The sequence below is a fragment of the Triturus cristatus genome, chromosome 10 (assembly GCF_964204655.1).
Source record: "Triturus cristatus chromosome 10, aTriCri1.1, whole genome shotgun sequence".
Taxonomy (NCBI): Eukaryota; Metazoa; Chordata; class Amphibia; order Caudata; family Salamandridae; genus Triturus; species Triturus cristatus.
In genome coordinates this window covers 784082455-784103315 of record NC_140593.1, presented here as the reverse complement: position 1 = coordinate 784103315, position 20861 = coordinate 784082455, and the positions used below count along the sequence as shown (strand labels likewise).

The following is a 20861-nucleotide window of genomic DNA, read 5'->3' as shown; positions in this document are numbered from 1 at the left end:
TGTCATACGCTAGCTTCATATGCCAGGAGCTGCAGTACTCTCAGTAGCCACATGGAGATGTCGGGGTGAGGTCTTTCCCCCGAGAGGCCCAAGATTGTCTATTTAGTTGCCAAGAGGAGGTGCCATATCCTCTTCCCCTTGGGGGAGTGAAGTGGATAAGTGGTCTTTAGGGGCAGTCCCAGTAAGATCATTCTCCTAGGGGTATCCCTCGATTGAGGCAATGACCTGCAGAACGTCCTCCTAAAACCGGTCCTAATTAGGGCAGGTCCATAGATTGTGGTAGAGGGTTCCCGTCCCTCCACACCCCCTCCAGCAGTCCCCTGATTGAGTACTGCCCCACATCTATATGTGTGCTGGTGTATAGTGCCACCTATAAAGGATCTTGTACAGCGTTTCCCTTCCCAGTGGGTGTCTTGCGAAGTTGGTCATGGCACCCCATGGTTTATCATCAAAGGTGACATCCAAGTCCTCGCCCTACCTAGTCTTGTAATTCAGGTGTGTCTGCAGTGCTTTCATGAGTAGAGTGGGGTATATTCGGGAGACAAATTGCCGCGACGTCGAGAGGTACTGTAGGGACTTCTCGAAGTATGTGATGGGTCGCGTAGCTGTTGTCTTTACCCCAGGCTGTAGCACCCAGTGCCTGATTTGTAATTTGTGAAATCTCTCCCACCTGGGGATCTGGTAAGTCAATTAGATGCCTTCAAAAGACCTGATGGTGCTATTATGGAACATATCTCGAGCCGATAACAGCCTCTGTCAATTCATGTGCCGAACCAAAATCTTTCCAAACTGGGGCAAAATATCTGTTCCCATGTATTGGTGTAAAGGGGGATGGGTTCTCAGTAGTTCACCTTTAATGTGAAAGATAGTACCAAGCATCCAGAGTATCCCTCTTCGCAGGAGAAATGTAGCGGTTACAGCCACACTGTGATCTGGGCAACCAGAGGCCCTCCGCCAGCGGTCTAGCTGTCATATTCTGGTCTGTGAATCACCACGGTTGTCAGTCTCCCCCTAGAGCCACTCCACCATGTATCTCACTTGCGCCTTTAGATAGTAGAGGTAGATATGGGGGGCACCCAACCCTCTGTGTTTTGGATGGAGTGTACTGGTTAGGTGCTGAAATCTGGGGCAACTGCCAGCCCATATGAATATAGATATCTGCTAGCCGTTTTGTGTAGCGGTAAGGAGAGTGCCTGAAACATGTACAGAATCTTGGGGAAGGCAGACCTTTTAAAGGATGCTCTCCTCTCGACCCAAGAGATAGTTTCAAGGTGGCAGGCAGTAAGCATCTTATGGGAGTGTGCTAGGAGCTGGAAGTTAGTCCTTGCCTGTAGATAGGCATGCTTAGTTCCTTTTGCAGGCATGTCAGCCGTGTATAAGGGGCTATAGAACATATGGAATGCTTTGGCCTTATGGTCCCCTGAGGTGCACAATTCGGAGTTCTTTACCTCCCATATGTATCCTCTGGTACGTTGGGCCCAGAGTTTTTTGGCGAGGAGGGAGCCAGCTGTGTTACCCCCCTCGTAGAATTTAGCCCTGCGCTGGCCAGTATATAGTTAGGTCTATTATATTCCAGGTTACAGATTTGGTCACTGAGGGCTGTAAGGCTCCTCCAGAGTTTCTTAGAGGGACATGCCTTATGTTCCTTTTCCATGTGGGTGAGGTTGTCTTTTAACAGAGCAATTCAAATTCTCTTGTTCACTTGAGGCGTGCAGCCTCTTTGAAGGATTCTCGGATGACCACCTTTAGGGCATCCCACACCACCAAAGTCCTTCCAACAACTACAATCCGACTTCCAAATGCCCAAATCCCAATTTTACAAATATCTTCAATTCTGTCATGCATTCTCTCCTTACCTTGCGTGACAAGACACTATCCCCGATTTCAACCCCATTGATGCCAAAGTGTTTCTGGGTGAGATGAGTGCACCCAAAATCACAGCACTATACTGTACCTTGGTAACTAATAAGTCACACCACACTTTACAAAACGAGGGAGGCCTGGCAGCTAGAACTAGGTCCACTTGATAAAGATGACTTGATTTAGGCTTTTGAATCCCCGCGCGGTGCGGTCATTGCGGCACGCCTACGACATATGCAATTCAAATACCTCCACAGGGTTTTCTTTACTCGCTACAGACTTTGGCGTGCTGGGATGATTGCCTCTCCTCTGTGCCGGCGCTGCAGATTGGCGGAGGGTACTCTCTTCCACACAACGTGGGGCTGTACCACCTATCGTGGTTTTGGCGTGGGGTGCTGGCCTGCCTCTCCGAGGTCTTTGGGTGGGTTGTGCCACAGTCTCCGCACGTAACTATGCTTCACATTAACAATGGGATCGGAGGTAATAGATACAAAAGACACTTGCTATTTCTGGGGCTTACCTTCGCTAAACGCAACATTACCATGGCTTGGAAGGTGACTTCCCCGCCCTTAGTTGGGACATGGAAGCGAGTCCTTGATTTCTCCATGGGGCTAGAAATTCCGATTTTTTAAGGCGCGGGGATGCCCCCAGAAACACCCGAAAATATGGAAGCGATGGGCCGACTATCAAGGTCTATATCTTGATCCTATCCTCCTGAAGCTCTGTATCGATGATCTGCCTTGACATTCCAAGGTTGGGTGTGTGCACCGTGACTAATTGTACATATGCTAGTTTATCGCGATTGGAGTCATTATCCTATATTGCTTTTTGTGTATAATGTTTACTTTCATGTTATTCAGCCCTATGTATCCTCATTTTCTTGACAAACCATTATAAAAAGTTGACATCTTTACCAATGCCATATCATGTATATGATGCATTGCCCTTGATCTTCCTGGGTTTACTTTGCCTGTCAACAATAAAATCTGTTGTGAAAAAAAAACATGTTTCTTACTTTTTGTAATGTTCTTTATGGTGGATTGTCTATCTAACCGCAGATTACTCACCGACGCTCCCTCCTTCCCGGTCTGTGCAATGGGCTCTTTTGGTACAAAATAAAAAGTTAACAATTAGGGATCTGCACACTAGCACAATGTAGTTACAAGGGCTTCCTGTCTGACGATGCGGTCAGCTATCCGAAGGAAACTGATGTTGCCATGCGGAGGATATATTGTGGCCACAAAGTCACTTCCGGGGCTTGACGGGCCTGATGTGGAGCTGCACATCCCCACCTATTTGTGGATTCAGCAATTGCTGATAAAAAATGTCAGATCCAGTCTGGCACCTGGGTGGTATTAGTACAGTGAGGAATCTGTGGTTAGAGTTTCTACCAGAAAAAGCCGAAGGTAAATAACATTTTCTTTAGGAGTAGTTGTATGAAATGTTGCTTACTTAAAAACAAGCAGATGTGAGGTAAGAAAAAGTCAATTGAGGTTGGTAAAGTAGGAATTTATTGATACTTCGGGGGGGCGATTATAAAAAAAGGATTATCCTTATGTTCGAGGCATATGAGCTGCAGATCACACACTTGGGATAGTAGATCGCCATCTGGTGTTGGGCTCGGATGCTTGCAGGTTGTTGTTGTCTTCGGAAGAAGTCTTTGGTCACGAGATAGGTGACTCCTCCCTTGGACGACAGTGCGCATGGGCATCAACTCCATCCTCAGATTGTTTTATTCCGCCATTGGGTTTGGATGCAACTTTTCCGCTCCGGTTGGAAATATCAATTCCAAGCTTCTCGAAGCGAAAAACTTTGCAACAAAACATCGAAACACTTTCATCCTCGACATCGACTACATCGGTTCGATTCCGGACATCGACGCAGCCCGCTGGGCCTATCCACGCCGTAAGGCCTACGGCTCATGGAAAGGACTCCGTTCAAAAAATGCCCCCAGTGTGGAGCAAAATTTCCGCACAGTGACCACCACAAAGTCTGCAAACTGTGCCTATCACCGGAACACAACGAGTCCAGCTGTCCAGCCTGCGCAGCATTTCGATCGAAAAAGACCATTCGGGATCGAAGGGCTCGACGCCACATCATGGCACAGAGACCAGCTCCGGAACCAGAGGACATCTTTGATGAAGACCCAGATGTCCCGGAAGAAGATTCCGAGGATCTGCAAATAATTTCCGAAGCAGACGACTCAGACGACCCCATCACTCCTGGGCAACGTGTGAGTACCACTGCCCCTGCCCCAACCCCACCAAAACCAAAGGCATTGGTCAAGACTTCGCCTGCTGGCCCCAGTCAAGACCGAAAAGATCCTTCAGAAGCCCCGCCTCCGGGCTCGGCTCCGAAGAAACATAAGCCTTCCGGTAGCTCGGGACCGAGCAAACCGCATGTAATTGTCCAACCGGCACCATCAGCACCGAAGACAAAAGACTGCTCGGCACCGAAATCGCCCACAGAAACACCTTCGGCTCCGAAAACCACGTCGGCACCGAAACCATCGTCGGTACCGAAACCACCGGCTAAGGACTCTCATACGCCTCCTAAAGCCAAACACACTACCGATCAACCAAAACCTCGATCGGAACCGAAAAAGTCGGTACCAAAGACTGTTCCTGAAGAACAAGAACTTTTTCATCCAGACCCAAGACAGAAAAAGATCTATATCAACCCCAAGACTGGACATGTCACCGCGGTGCCAAGCAAAAAACAGAAGCTGGACACAACACCTGCCCCAGTTCCTGTAAATAGGAAGGACTCTTCTACTTCCCCTATCCCTCCTTCCTCTCTTACACTGCCTCCTATCCCACCCCCTCTGCCTACACCACCATTACATATACCCTCTCCATCTCATACACCACCACCACAGGATGATTATGATGACCTAGGGGGTGGGAGTGATCCGAATGATCCGTTTACGGATCCAGACACCACACCGCTGGATGATTGGGCATTCCCCTTACCAGATATGCCTGACCCTCAGCCATATCCCTCAAAACCATCGCCTCCTAACGCTCACCTGGGGATTGGACAATTATTAAATAGAGCAGCAATATACCACGGCGTCACAATGCACTCAGACACACCAGAGGAAGACTTCTTATTAGACACTTTCGAACAGTCTCAAAAGTCTGTACAAATCCTGCCAATGATTAGAGGTGTCATAAAACATGCCTCCGAAGTCTTTAAAGACCCCGTTCGTGCCAGGGTTCTCAACCCACGAATTGAAAATAAATATAGGCCTGCTCCTGAAGACCCTAACTACATCAAGGGCCAACTCCCTTTGGATCCTTTGGTCGTTTCCAATGCATGGAAGCGCGCCAACTCCCAAACCACGGGAGACCCACCACCCCCAGACAAAGAATCCAAACTATTCGAAGTCTCTGGCAAAAGAGTAGCAGCACAAGCCGCTAATCACTGGCGAATTGCCAACACTCAAGCCCTACTAGCACGCTATGATAGGGCCCACTACGATCAATTAGAGACTCTCTTACAACATCTGCCAGACCAATACAAACCCAGGCAAATGACCTCATTCAGGAGGGAAAGCTCATTTCAAATGCAGCAGTTAAATGTGCACTTGACGCCGCAGACACCGCCTCTAGAGCAATTAACACAAGTGTGCTCCTTCGACGACATGCATGGCTACGCATCTCAGGCTTTAAGCCAGAGGTACAAACTACCATACTTAATCAACCATTCAATCAGGAGCAGCTCTTTGGGCCAGCAGTAGACGCTGCACTGGAAAAAATGAAAAAAGACACAGAGACGGCTAAGTCCATGAGAGCATTACAATCTCCCCAACCACGTGGCTCCTTTCGGCGCTCCTTCTATAGAGGAGCCTCCAAAAATATTGGAACGGACACCTCCTCTACATTTAAAACCGCCACACACACATCCCCCAGCAGAGGATATTTTAGAGGCGGATACAGAGGAAACAACAACAAAGGGCGAGGTTGAGGTAATAATAATACTCACACCTCCCCTGCCACAAAACAGTGACTTTCCTCCACCCCCCCCAGACCATTCCACTCCGGTCGGGGGAAGATTAACACAGTTCCTGCCTGTCTGGAACTCCATTACAACAGACAGGTGGGTAAGACAAATTATCCAGTATGGTTACTGCCTGGAACTCACAACTACCCCCCCCCCCCCCCCCCCGCATATACCACCCAAACAGCGTTCCATGTCACAAGATCATCTTACACTCCTCAAACAGGAGGTTCTCTCATTGCTTCAAAAGCACGCAATAGAACCAGTTCCCTTACAACATCAGGATACAGGGGTATATTCACTCTACTTCCTAATCCCCAAAAAGGACGGGACTCTAAGGCCAATACTCGACCTCAGACCCCTAAATCTGTATATCAATTCAGATAATTTCCATATGATCACTCTTCAACAAGTGCTCCCACTACTGCAATAAGGCGATTTCCTTACCACACTAGATCTCAAGGACGCCTACTTCCACATTCCCATACATCCTGCCCACAGGAAGTATTTAAGGTTTGTGGTGGACGGACAACACTACCAGTTTGCAGTCCTCCCATTCGGGGTAACAACCGCACCCAGAGTATTCACAAAATGCCTAGCAGTAGTAGCAGCACATCTCAGACGGCAACAAATCCATGTCTTCCCGTATCTAGACGACTGGCTAATAAAAGCCAAGTCATACAACAAGTGTGTTCTACACACTCACCAAACCATCCAAACTTTACACAACTTGGGATTCACAATAAACCATCCCAAATCTCACCTCCAACCTGCTCACATACATCAGTATCTGGGAGCCACAATAAACACCTCCACAGCCCGAGCATATCCCAATCCAGCCAGGATAGCCAATATGCAAGCTCCTATCGCAAAATTCCAAACCCAACACTCTTCCAGCAAGGGTGTTCATGCAACTCATAGGTATGATGGCGTCATGCAACTTCATTGTGACTTATGCGAGACTTCAAATGCGTCCCTTGCAAGAATGTCTAGCACGTCAGTGGAACCAGGCTCACGGACAACTTACGGATCTGGTGTTGGTGGACAGCCGCACACATCGCTCTCTCAAATGGTGGAACATAACAAACCTCTCCAAAGGGCGGCCGTTCCTAGAGCCTCTTCCACAGATAGTGCTGACAACGGACGCTTCGCTCATAGGATGGGGAGCCCACCTCCTCGGCCACACCACTCAGGGAAAATGGATCACTCAACAACAAATGCTCCATATCAATTACCTGGAGCTGCTAGCAGTGTTCCTAGCACTAAAATCATTCCAAATACATCTCCAAAATAAAACTGTCCTCATTCGGAGAGACAACATGACAGCCATGTATTACATACAGAAATAAGGAGGCACGCATTTTCTCCAGCTGTCCCAGCTCGCACAGAACATTTTGAGATGGGCCATTCCCCAGAAAATATACCTACTTGCAGAACACCTTCCAGGGGTTCACAATCAGATTGCCGATCTGTTAAGTCGACAGACTCAACAAATCCACGAATGGGAACTACATCCCCAAGTTCTAATACCCTTTTTCCAACAATGGGGCCAACCAGACCTAGATTTGTTCGCCACACACGAAAACGCAAAATGCCCAACCTTCGCCGCCAGGTTTCCCCACCCGGAGTCAAAGGGCAATGCAATATGGATGAACTGGTCAGGCAGATTTGTGTATGCTTTTCCGCCTCTCCCACTCATTCCATTAGTGGTATGCAAGCTCAGGCAACAGTCTCTCAAACTGATCTTAGTAGCTCCCACATGGGCACGCCAACCTTGGTTCCCAACACTACTGGAACTCTCGCTAGTGCCCCACCAAAAACTGCATCTCTCCCCGTCCTTATTAACCCAGAACCGTGGAGAAATCAGACACCCAGATCCAGGTCAACTGAACCTGGCAATCTGGCTCCTGAAGTCCTAGAGTTTGGTTATCTCAACCTACCACCAGACTGCATGAATATTATAAAGGAGGCCAGACGACCTACCACTAGAGCCTGCTACGCTGCAAAATGGAAAAGATTTGCCATTTACTGCACTAACAATCATATAAACCCACTGGATGCATCCATCCAGGACATCATTTGCTACCTGCTACACTTGCAAAGATGTAATTTGGCATACTCATCCATACGTCTCCACCTAGCAGCGTTAGCAGCCTACTTACAAAATAGACAACACTTGTCACTCTTTAGAGTGCCTGCGATCAAAGCCTTCAAGGAAGGACTAAAAAGAATTATTCTTCCCAGATTACCACCCTCTCCAATGTGGAATCTAAACATTGTTCTTACAAGACTCATGGGACCCCCATTTGAACCTCTGCATAAATGCGAATTACAGTTCCTCACATGGAAAGTAGCTTTCCTTATCGCTATCACATCCCTCAGGAGGGTGAGTGAGCTCCAGGCTTTAACCATACAAGAACCATTCTTACAATTACACCGTAACAAAGTGGTTCTTAGAACAAACCCGAAATTCCTTCCAAAAGTGATATCTCTGTTCCATCTTAACCAATCAGTAGAGCTACCAGTGTTCTTCCCAAACCCCGACTCGGTAGCTGAAAGAGCTCTTCATACCTTAGACGTCAAAAGAGCCCTTCTGTACTACATTGACAGAACCAAATCATTCCGCAAAACAAAACAATTGTTTGTTGCTTTCTCACCACCACATAAAGGCAACCCCATTTCCAAATCTGGGATAGCTAGGTGGATAAACGCACACTAACGGTTCCCCCTAGAGCGCATTCCACACGCAAAATAGGGGCTTCCATGGCATTCTTAGGAAACATTCCCTTAGAAGATATTTGTAAGGCAGCCACATGGTCTACAACACACTCCTTCACTAAACACTATTGTGTTGACGTGCAAGCAAAGCAACAAGCTTCTGTAGGTCAAGCTGTCCTTAAAACTCTATTTCAAACTGCTGCAACCGATACAGGTGACCACCGCTAGGGGAGATACTGCTATATAGTCTATCCTAAGTGTGCGATCTGCAGCTCATATGCCTCGAACGGAATATGCTACTTACCAGTATGCATCTGTTCTTGGCATGTCGAGCTGCAGAGCCACACACGCCCACCCACCTCCCCGGGACCTGTATCTGTTCCAGCATCGTCTTACTTAGACATCACACATGGACATCTCTCTCTTTTCTACAAACTCCATCATTTCCCATCATGGCGAAAAACAATCTGAGGATGGAGTTGATGCCCATGCGCACTGTCCTCCAAGGGAGGAGTCACCTATCTCGTGACCAAAGACTTCTTCCGAAGACAACAACAACCTGCAAGCATCCAAGCCCAACACCAGATGGTGATCTATCCTAAGTGTGTGGCTCTGCAGCTCTACTTGCCAAGAACAGATGCATACTGGTAAGTAGCATATTCCTTAGGAAAGAGAACTCCAATCACATGAAAGAAAACTGCCAACATATCTCTCGCAACACTAATAGACATTTTTCAATTTTCAGGGAATGCTAGATTCTACAAGTAATTTTATAAGATGGCCCCAATACTACCAAACATGAGTTCACAAGTGATAGAACATGTAAGAAAAGTAGGAGAAACAAAAAAACCAAGCATTTTCAATGCAATAGGTCTCGCATTTACTAGAGTTTGAGCTATTGCATTGTAAATGATAATGCCTTTTAGTTATGTGTTGTCTTTAAAACCGATAAATGAAAGGCATTGCCATTTACCATGCCAATAGCTTAAACTCTCGCAAATGTGAGACCTATTGCATTGCAAATGCGTTGGCACCTGTTCTTTAAAGATAAGCGTTAGGAGAGAGTGTGTCTTGCCTGCAGCAGCAGTTAGGTCAAAGCTATTTTAGAAAATAGTGCTCGGAGGATCAAATTAAAGCCTACCGAGTAACAACACATGTAACGGGGTGTTCTCATGGGAGGTTAAAAAATGAGACAAGGTGGTACTAAGGAGGGACTGACCAATGAAAAGCCACAGTTTACGGTGGACAATGACAAATATGGGCGGAGCTGCATGTCCATATCTGAATACAGCATGCCTCGCAGAGCAGTGCATGTGCTGCTTAGGCTCGACCTAAAAAACAAAATGGATAAAAGAGAACGTATCAATAGATCAGGCTATATACCCACATTTAAAAGAGGAATTCTTTTACATTAATTACACACCTTGTGCCATTTGTACCAACATTAAACAAATGCTGATTGTTCAATTAAAACAAATTGTGAGTAAAAGTCCATATTGTTTAAAAATGGCAGAATCATTTCAGCCTTATAAACAGAATAACAGAATCTCAAGTTACAGTGATATGTTTTTGCAAATATACCACATTTGTCTGAAAGTTTATACACACTCAGTTTAAAACAAATCATTTTAATAATCTAAGTATTAGTTGAGTTGTTTAGGATATGACCAAAATTATTTTCAACTGTAATATACCAAGAACAATCATAATTTTATAAGTAATCGTCTCCGCTATTTAAAGTGCCTCACAGGTATATGATTTATAAGCAATCATGACTGCCATCAGAGATTATAGGTAGTATATACGGCGATAATAACATAAGAGTAATCAAATTAAGTTTCTAAATGACTAATTATATGAACGTTACAATTGGTTCAAGAGACAAGATTTGTTCTTTTCATGTCTAAGTCAGATTAAGCATTTCCAAAAGGATCACATCACAGTACGTTTTTCGAGCTTAAGTAGCTATTGGAATGTATTTTTTTTTTCAACTTTACGATTGCAGAATCACATCAATCTCCATGCTTAAAGCTTACATGACTAGATAAAAGGGCATAATAACCCCTCTAGGTTGGGTCCAATCCTTTGATTCTTGTAAGCTCCAGGCCACATTTTCAAGCTGATTACATAACGGTCCCTATTTTAGACTTGCCACATTTTCGGCATTTGAAGACACCATGGTAATGTCTAGCTCAAGCTTAGAACTCTACTGTGTTCCTGGTCTGTAGTTATATGGTATAGTTCCATTATACATATGTTGTACTTCAATAAATAAATTACTAAATACACAATACAAAATATTTTGTCACAGTGTATTGTGAGGTTTGTATAAAAAGTCATTGTAGAACCATTTAAAACTTTTTATTAAAGGTGTCTAATTGCCAGTTGTCTGTAAATCTACAATATTAGTTCCTTAATGATGTGTGTTGCTTATTTTATATGTAATATAAGTGCATCCTAGGTGAAAATCTTAAACCTGATAAATGTTATTGTCAAATGAAGACGTTTCTGTTTTTATTTCTATATAAAAATGCTTTGTATTAAGGTTTAAAAGGTCCGAGCCATTGATCAAACTGTAGATCTAATCCTGTAAACTATATATATAATTTTCTAATGATTAACTCAGTTTGTTCAAATAACATTCTAATCACTTCAAACAAAGATTCTTGAACTTTATTGTGCCAGATTTCTCCCATTTCCTCTGCGGTGTCTTCAGCAGAGAGGAATAAAGTAGCATGCAAACCTGTAAGAATCATTTTTATTTCTAAATATTGTTTTATTGTTTGTACTTCCCATCATTTCAGTATTTGTATTTCCAAACATTTTGAACTCTTTCCTCTTTTAATCTGTAATCATTTTTAGTCTAAAAAGTAATTGTTTTAAACTTTTAGGGTTATCAATGGAGCCAAATGTAGAGGAATTAGTCATAGGGCTCTTAAAGAGTGAGTCCACTAACCGTTCACTTCTTGTTAGATGTTTGGGTAGCACCATTCTGCAAAGAGTTTTAAGCTTGGTCTCAGAGCCAGAACACAAGGGAAAGAGGGAAATGGCTCAGTTTGGCACCAGCGAAGGAACTCCGTGTAACCTAGAAGAGTGAATGTGCACTTTGATCTAGTGAGGTAAGATTTAAGCATAGAGATTACATTGTAGCAGCAATTGCTACACTTTAAGTCAGAACTATTTTTGAAAATACATTTTACAATGTGCTTCCTAACATCTACCACAACTCGGTGTACTTGAATAAATCCTTGTGGAAATATTTGGAAGAAATATATCTCTTCCTATGAACCAAATGTAATATTCATAGGATTAGTTATTTAGAAGCTAATTCTGATTTGTCTGTGTTATCGCACTTACCTAGTACATCTGGTGGCATTCATGATTGCTTCCGAATCTTATGCATGTGTGGCTTTTTAAAGAGCGGAGGAGATTAAATAAAAAATTATTATTTTTGTTCATTTACTCTAGTTGTTAATACTTTGAGTAACACCTTAAACTACTAGAATAATAATTCTTAGTTTTTTTTGCTTAAAAATGATTGTAAAAAGATCTGATTATGTGTGAACTTTGGAACAAACTTGGAATATTCACAAAACATATATCAATATCACTTTGATATTAAATCAGTCAGTCAAAAGTACTTTATTCGACAGCCAAGAGTCAAAAAAGCATACAATATTATAGAAATACACATTCCATCAAAATACATTATAATAAAATTATTCCGCATTACAATTACAGTGTTCATGTTAAAAAACCTTTAAAAACGATATCATATAAAGTGCAACTGTGCTAGAATAGTGAACCAAGTCCGTAGGTAAAATCACATTTAAAAATGCAAGGTATTAGTTAAGAAAACATATTTGAACCAGCTAGTAACACAGGATTTCTATTGCAACGATAGTCTAGTCCTATGTCTAATGGCCCCTACTAAAAAGCTTGCGACCCAAAAACAGACCATAGGTGAGGCTAGCATTTGTAGATAGAGCAGGGCTGGCCTCACTTGGGCAAACTGACAATCTCTAAGTAAAGGAAGAATGCACTGCCTGCGCAAAGAATCATAATAAGCACAGAAGAACATTAGGTGCAAGGTATCCTGTTCCGAGAAGTTATCACAGGGGCAGGGTTTTAGTGATTCTGGTTTTGAGTATCCTCTCGGAAATGCCAGCAGCCAGGGAACCATACTTAAACAAAATCTTGTCAAGACAAAACGATGGTATGGTTTGTTGACCAAAAATAAATATGGTTGCAGCTGCGGTGCTAGGCTCAATGTAACATACCTTCTCACCAAGGGTTTAGCTAACTCAACCTCCTCCCTGAGGCATTTCCGCCTATCCATAAACTGTCATTTAAAATCTATAATCGTGGTCTTGCCCAAGGGCCTCAGGGTCAAAAAACTATTCTGGGCAACCAAGACATCTTGTCTCTTCCTTTATGTATTTCAGCCAAGGGATGTGTAGGGCTCCCTCTAGCGCAGTGCAATCCGAGATTCTGAGTTGGTTTAAATTTGGGGAATGTTGAGCCCAGATTCTGACTCAACGTAACAACGGGGCAACTGCAATCTGGTCCGAAATATTACCCACCCCTAATTCTTCATGCAGACTGTAGACTGGAGTAGCAACAGGGACCCCAAGAAGTTTGCGCATAAAAGTATTCTCCGCCACTTGTATACCCTTCACATCCTTGTAGCCCCAAATATCACATCTGTACATAACCATGGGAATACATTTTGCGTTATAGATCTTCAATAGTGCATGGAGGGGTTTTGACCCTAGTCTCTTTGCGAAGTCCAGAGTGCCCCAGCCGCTCTAGCTAGGACATTCTCCTTAAGTGTTCATTGTGCACACCATGCACCTTGGTCATCAAAGAGTACCCCTAAGTATGGGAACGTGCATACCTTAGTTAATTCTTCCCCATTACAGTAAAATTTAGCCTTTGCGGCCTTTCGAGAGCCTATGGATATGGCATGAGATTTCTTAAAATTCATGATTAAGTCTAGTGAATTCATAAAATCTATAAAACAGTTAAGAAGTTGTTGCAGGCCCCTTGCAGTTCTTAACAATAACTTCGATATTGTTTTTCAGCTTGGCAGTGTGACCTGAGTCTTAAAATTTGTGAATATATAATGATCTTTTAACCACAATTATTTTGATGAACGAACATAATGTTGTATTTATTTACCATTGTTATGAATTGTACACTAGGGATATAATTGAAAACTCAATTTTATTAAATATTATTAACAATGTGTAATTAATGTCAAGTGTCCTCTTGTGAATGTGCGATATATAGTCTAATCTGTTGATCTGTTCTCTTTTCACCCTTTTTTGATTCTCTTAGTTTTTTTTTTTTACTATCCTTTGTCTTGTGATCTCATGTTTTATGGTTTTGGGGTTTGGTCGAGAAACACATGCCTTCAGTTTTTATGTTCAGATTATTTTTTTGTGATTGGAGTTCTTTTCCTCTTTTTTATAAAAACTGTCAAATATCAATATATTTCTATTCAACTCCATTTAACTTTTTTTGATCTCGGAACTGCTTCTTTATAAATTTTCTGGTGCAGTGCTTGTGGAGTACACGCTACTTAATGAGGTCTTTTGCCAGTCCCAACCAAGCCAATTTCCCTCCTTTAGATTTCAGTGCAATGCTTCTTACTTCTAGTTTTTGTTTCTTAGTCGCGATGATGTTAGCGTAGTCTACATTTCTGGAAGAAGATTATTCAGATTCCACTTCCCATTGTATAAGAGAGCGTACAGTTATTTGAAGTTGGAAGCATAGCTACACAGGCCGGATCTGAGAAACGCTCTTTCAGATCCTGTTCTAACAAACGAAAGCTGGCAAAATGGACGTCTGACATTGTGTGCGTCACCTTTTGTTTTTACCTGATTCCATTAAGATCTTTGCAGGAGAATTCTTTACCTTGTTTTATACCACTTGTGGCAAACATTTCAGGAATGAAGAAGTACAGGAATGTAATTAGTTGTGTCTGACATGCTTCACAACCTTTGCAGTGAACAGTGATGATTTTTGATGAACTGTTTTGTCAGTCTGAAGATGGTAATATATGTTGGATATGGTAATCTAAGTTGAGTATGGTAATAAATGTTGGGTATGATCAATGGCAAACTGAAGCATACTTGGTAAAGCATTTGACTAGACCGCCAACTCTACTGAAGCCTTTTGCAGTATATGCTGCCAGGATCATTCAGTGCCAGATTCAAATATGAAAATCAATCTGCATTGACTAAAATGGCATTGGTATAAGACTGAACACTCACCTCTTGAAAATATTTTTTACAGTCCTGGACAAATTCGATATGTAGTGAGGGTGCCTGGATATTATTATGAAAATCTGCTTGTGGTAAAATCAGATTTTTCTGAATTACTTGATGGCCAAAGCCTTCGTACTCTGTGGACTGTCAACACATCAACTGTCCTAAGGTAAGAAATTAACGTGATGCAAAGAGAACACATGCTAAATAGTGATCAAAACAGCAAATGTGTTTCTATCTTTAAATATGTGTTTTACAAAATTGTGTAAAAAACATGTTTTGTGGAAACGTGTTAATTTGAAAGCCATAGCTGGCTAATTCACTGGGAATATAAGGTGTCTCCAACAAAGAACCAGACATTGAAGAGCAGGGGAGGGGCAGGTGCATTCTCTTCTGTCAGTCCAAACACCAGCTCCACACCAAACATAATAAACTGTAGTCTGGACAAACTGTACATCTGCTGCTTCTCTGTCAATTTAAGGTTTACCCTACGGTCACATGGTGGTATAGTATCATCCTTACTTCCACAGATGACACAAAGTCTTCATTACCAAATGTTTATAGTACTGAGGCCAGGCCTAGCTAGTGCTTGTATGTATATATTTGACATCTTTCTAATCATTGCCTCTTAGGACCCGGCACTCAACACAGACATTTAAACTTCAACAGCAACCACTTCTGCCAACCTACATCATTTCTTACCTCCTTTTAGAAAATTCAAACATTTCATCGCCACCTTTTCACCTCTCGTCCCACTGTAAACTGCAAGCTAAACCACCACCTAGACCCTCATATCCTAGATTAATGGTCTGCCTAGGAAGCATGTTTCCAGGATTGCTCCAGCACTTGGAATCCTCCCACCTTACCCTCCTTAGACCAAAAATGCACTTTTACCACTTATACCTGTTGTCGTCCTGCACCTCCTCCAAGGCTTATATACACTTCAAACTTCAACTGGCACAGAAAATGTTATGACCTCTGCTGGATATTTTGTAAACTACCGACTTGTGTGTGATAGTCATCATTCTTGATTGTTCCCCAAAACATACTTCACAGTTTTGAATCTCAGGGCATCCCTTAACAACCTACTTAAAATCACCAAATCTATACGTACTCTGGTGATCAAAAATATCTGGCAGTACCCTATGCTTCATGTCCTGCAAGTGCCACTCTACAAATGCCCTTCAAACTATATTCTTTCAGCGTCCTCCCCAGTGACAACCATGACCTACTGTCTGATTGCAACCACTAATCTGATCGATGCGGCTGGCACGGGCGATGGAAAGAAGACAGTCCAGCCACACCCTTTTGCGGTCTCCTCGGGAAGCAAATGAGAACTGTTAACCCACGGAAAAAAAACAGGGGAAAGGAGAGTGGAGAAAATAACAAATAGAGCCTATGGATCCTGGATGTCGTCGCTCGCTGTGTCCTTGGCAAGTGTAGGGACGTTCACCATCTGGAAGTGCCAACCCTGAATGGTGCGACCTGTAGTTAAAAAAGAACAGGGGCAAGAGAGACATTAACATCCACGCACTCCTCTCTCGGTGTGTTTGTGGAGACAAGAGTTCAGATATTTCACTTCTTCTCATATGCACATTCGGGTTGAATGGTGCCTCCTCCTCAATGAATCTGGCATCTATAGGGTAAATAATTCACACGTGGTAATATACCCAAACAGGAATGTAGGAAACACAAAAAGTCATGTACCTCAGAGATAACATCTCTCTGGTAAAGCAACAAAAAGATCTAAATGTACAAGTTAATAGTAGCGATGGGCACGCCTGAACTGCTTCCGTGAGTGTGCTTTCCATGAGGACTGCAGTGAAGCGGAAATAGTAGTCAGACGCCACGGAACAAAAAGGAGTTTGGTTAACAGCAGATGTAGGAACGCGCACTTAGATCCAGAGCACAGTTCCACCCAAGTGTCGCTAACGCCTGCGACAGATCTCGGTCCAAAGCAGCCATCCTTCCGGCAAGTACGCTGTCCCAGTGGTACAACCAGCAAGGTAAGAAATGCCAGCGGCCGTGAAGCGAACGGCATGGAGTTTCCTTTAAGATGCCCACCAAGGACTTATACTTACATGCCCTCTCCGGAACGTAGTTGCCTGGAACCAGAAAGTAATCCAGCAACGGCTGAGAGCAGGTTTCAAGGTGCGGAGTGCAGCAAAATAAAACTGCCTTCTTTGCTTCTTATAGCGGATTGTCAAGCAGCGCACACTCATGTGGGTGTAACCTTTATACCTCTGGGAACCATTATGGCCGCCAGCAGGGGCGCAACTAGACTCCATCTTCGGTAAGCTAACGCATGGATTAGTGGAGACAGAGACATCATAAGAGCCGAATCAAAATTACTTGTGGGGGGCTCCCTTCGCTTTTCCGATGTAGTGTGTAAAACACTGAGTCATTCTTTGAGACTACATGTGGCAAATATTGCATTTTAATGCACACAGGGTCAGTAACATTTTTCTTGGCATAACATGATTTTGGGGGTCTCAATTAATTTTAGCACAATGAATGACAAATGTTCTATTTTAATACACATTAGGCCGGTAAACCAGTTGCAATGTGAAACACCAGATTCTCTTTTACATCACAATCTTGGGCAAATCTTACACTCCAATCACTGATCCATCCTTTCTCTTATTATCCATCAATTAACCCTTTCACTCATCCAATCATCCCTTCACTAGTCCATCCAGCCATTCACCCATTCCTTCACTTACTTACTCACCCACCTTTTCACATTAATTATGATCTGAGCCTTTGTCTGCAGAGTTGCAGGCAGAAGAGACCCATTAAGAACTTCATCCTTGCTGTAGTTCCTAAAACAAGGGGTGGGGTGGGGGAGGGTTCGCTATGTCCCTGCACATAGGCAATCTGAACATTTTGAAATCATGAGTCTTGCATGATGCACAGTGCCAGGACATGAGATGACTGTGACATGGTGTTGTTTCCAGGGCTTTAAATGGGTTTAAAAACGTGGGGGTCTCTCCAAAGAGTGTGTCCAATGTAATTAAAGGTGTGGCTTCAAGCACATAAGCTAAAAATATGTGCTTAGCATAGTGTGCTGCCCGACAGGCATTCTGCTTCTTCTGTTATTGCATCCAGATATATAATACAACAAGTAACATACCTACAACAAGTCAGAACTATTTGCTTTGCCAATGGTTGTTAGATGCATAAAAAAAATAGCAACTATAGCTTCAGTTCTAAAACGATGAGACTGTGAAAGAACTATAACCCCTTCTTTTTAACTTCTTATCTGGCTTCTATACATGAAATGGATTCTGTAAATTTCTTTCATTTCGTGAGGTGCAACATTTATCTTTAAGTACTGTTAAAAAAGAATGCCCTGCCCTAGACGAGACATGTTTTAACAGCCCAGACTGGCCCATTGTCATTCTGTATGTGACAATCAGCCGGCATACAGAATGACCATGGGCGGGGTGGGGCTGCTCTTGTGCTCAGAGGAGGAGTGGAAGGCGGCCCCATCAGGGAGTTGAGGCTTCTCGGAGGGAACAGCGCAGCTCCCTGCAATGCCCAAAAAACTAACCACCAACTCCAGCCCTTGCCGCCCAGCCGACGGAAGCTGATGGTGGGGAAGAAGCACGTTCTGCCCAATGGGTGTTGCGTGCCTGGCCACCAGTCGAGTCATCCAGATCTAGTTGTACTCAGCCGCCCAGCGGTTTTCTGGGACATTGAGTCCTGTACTGTCAGCCGTCGCGGAGACCACTTTATAACGAGCAATCATACGACTAATGACATGAGATGGACAGTCCTGGAACATGTGACAGAAGAGACTAGAAACATTGAAAAAATCCTATTAAAAAAGAACAAAGGTGGGTGTAAAGACTCTCTACACACACAACAGGATTAAATGATGATATACCTTGGAACAACATTGTGACTGCACCTCACAGAAAGGATGCAAAGATGTAAGAAATCAGTGAATACGATACAAGTAAGAAATTACAACTAATCCTTCCCACAAAACTAGTCCTTAAACACAAGTATTTTAATATCAAGTAATTGCATACATTTAAACTCAATGTCCCACAATACACTTGGGAACATAGGATCTTGTTATAGACAGTCTTGGCAAACCCTAGTGGGCATGCCAGAAGAATATTAGTATGTATTCTATAACATAGACAGAATGACTTAAAATATTTTTTTGAAAACCTCATTGTTGTATATGTTCTTACTCATGTTAACGTGATTTCCGCAAGCGTGCTTCTTTCACGCTCGTGGAGATCACGTCGAGTGTTTGTGCTTGATCCAACCCAATCAAGAGTTGAGCAGCAGCCTCAGAATGTGAATATTTCTGATTGCCGGTCATCAGGCAGATTGTCTAATCCTGTGAAGTCTCTGTCCTGGTCACAGAGGTCCAATTAACTTAGGAGCCACCCTACTGTGACGTGCTGCAAACCCATCCGTACATTTAGCAATGGGCTCTTTAGGCTTAAGCTCTGTACTGCCTGGGGCTAGCCACCAGTAACAAGAATAAGGGCAACCCAATAACCCATTGTGAGCTTGGGTAACAATATAAACTGAGGTAAATGAATAACAAGGGGATAATTTACAATAGTCAATTATATATTATTCATAGGTCTATGCAAAAAGAAATAGAGTCAAACTGTAGAATATTTAGTGTTAAATCTGAATATTAAGATGGTGTACAATCAGATAAGAATTTTGTTAATGAGTTTTAGAAGTAATTTGGACAACGATAGAAAACAAGCATTGGCATAGCCAATAGGTCTCGCTTTTGGGACCTTATAAGTATTTAGTTATGCCGCACAATATCCTTAGTGCAACAACATCAACTGTTGCATGGCTAAACACTTATAAGGTCCCAAAGGCGAGACCTATTGGCTATGCCAATGCTTTTTCTAGTGTGTGACTACAGGGAGGTCCATCCCTGAAACTCCTTTTGATGTCGGTTAAGTTACTTAGACATGTAGGTAACCTATACTGCCATTTTATGTTTGTTTGTGTTGTTGACTGGTTTAGTACACCATTGTCTGTCCATTGTAAGTATATGTTCGTGTTTGTCATATGTAATCGGCTCATTGAAATATCACTGGATAAGACACGAAAAAGAGTGATAAAGCCATAAAGCACATTAAATGGGGGTCCACGTTAAGATATGAGTACCAGAATATTTGATAATAAAAATGTTCTCGTTTCAGCTCCAACTATACAAGGAAAGGGTCCTTCATGTATGGTCTGTATATAAAGGAGCATGCCTTTTTAATTACAATATAATTGCACAAGCTAATAGGCTTTTTACTATATTTAGCAGGGAAAACAATGGTCCTGAAGAAAGCCAAATGACCTTTCGAGGCAGTTTTATTGGCTGAAACATGTCGATCTAATAGCTAATCGACACCTGGGATCATTAAATCCTTGGAGCGTCTTCAATCTTATCTTTAATCTAGCCAATTCTAGACCATTAAATATTTGGATTTGGAGGTTATTTTAACACACCCACCTTTCACTGCCTCCACTCAGTTACTATTTCATAGAACTTCGCTTACAAACGCATCAAGTCCACTCACACACATTTCGTGTGTAAGTGAGGGTCCAATGATGAAGCATGCCACGGGTGGTACCTGTGGGTGAGGACCCTTATAATATATATATTTATACATAGATATGTATTGATAAAAACTCCGTCTACATATAAATACAGATAGCTCTCATACGTAGGTCTGAGATAAATGTAAGGTGAGCACTGATTCATCCCGGCACAGTTACTTACCGATCTCGGGCACATTACACACATGCACTTAGTTGAATTTTAGGTTTCTCCTCTCTTTATTTGTTGAAACTATGTCAGCCTCCTACATGCATTCATTCATCATTCGTACCCCTGTCATGTGGTTATATGACCGAGGTTATGCCAGCGTACGATTAGTTGTATCCTTATCCCTCAGCAAAGTACCTCCTGTACAGGGTTATGACACCTACTGCTCCTTACTGAATCCAAGTTCGCCTCACACAGAC

At 42.9% G+C, this 20861-nt stretch overlaps 1 protein-coding gene across 1 annotated transcript in view; it reads left to right on the top strand.

Moving 5' to 3' along the window:
- Nucleotides 1–20861, top strand: part of FAM234A (family with sequence similarity 234 member A) — a 346953-nt gene that overhangs the window by 245611 nt on the left and 80481 nt on the right. Inside the window, exon 8 of the mRNA XM_085628316.1 lies at nt 14881–15021. Coding sequence (XP_085484442.1) covers nt 14881–15021 — 141 coding nt within the window. The remainder of the gene's footprint in view (nt 1–14880; nt 15022–20861) is intronic.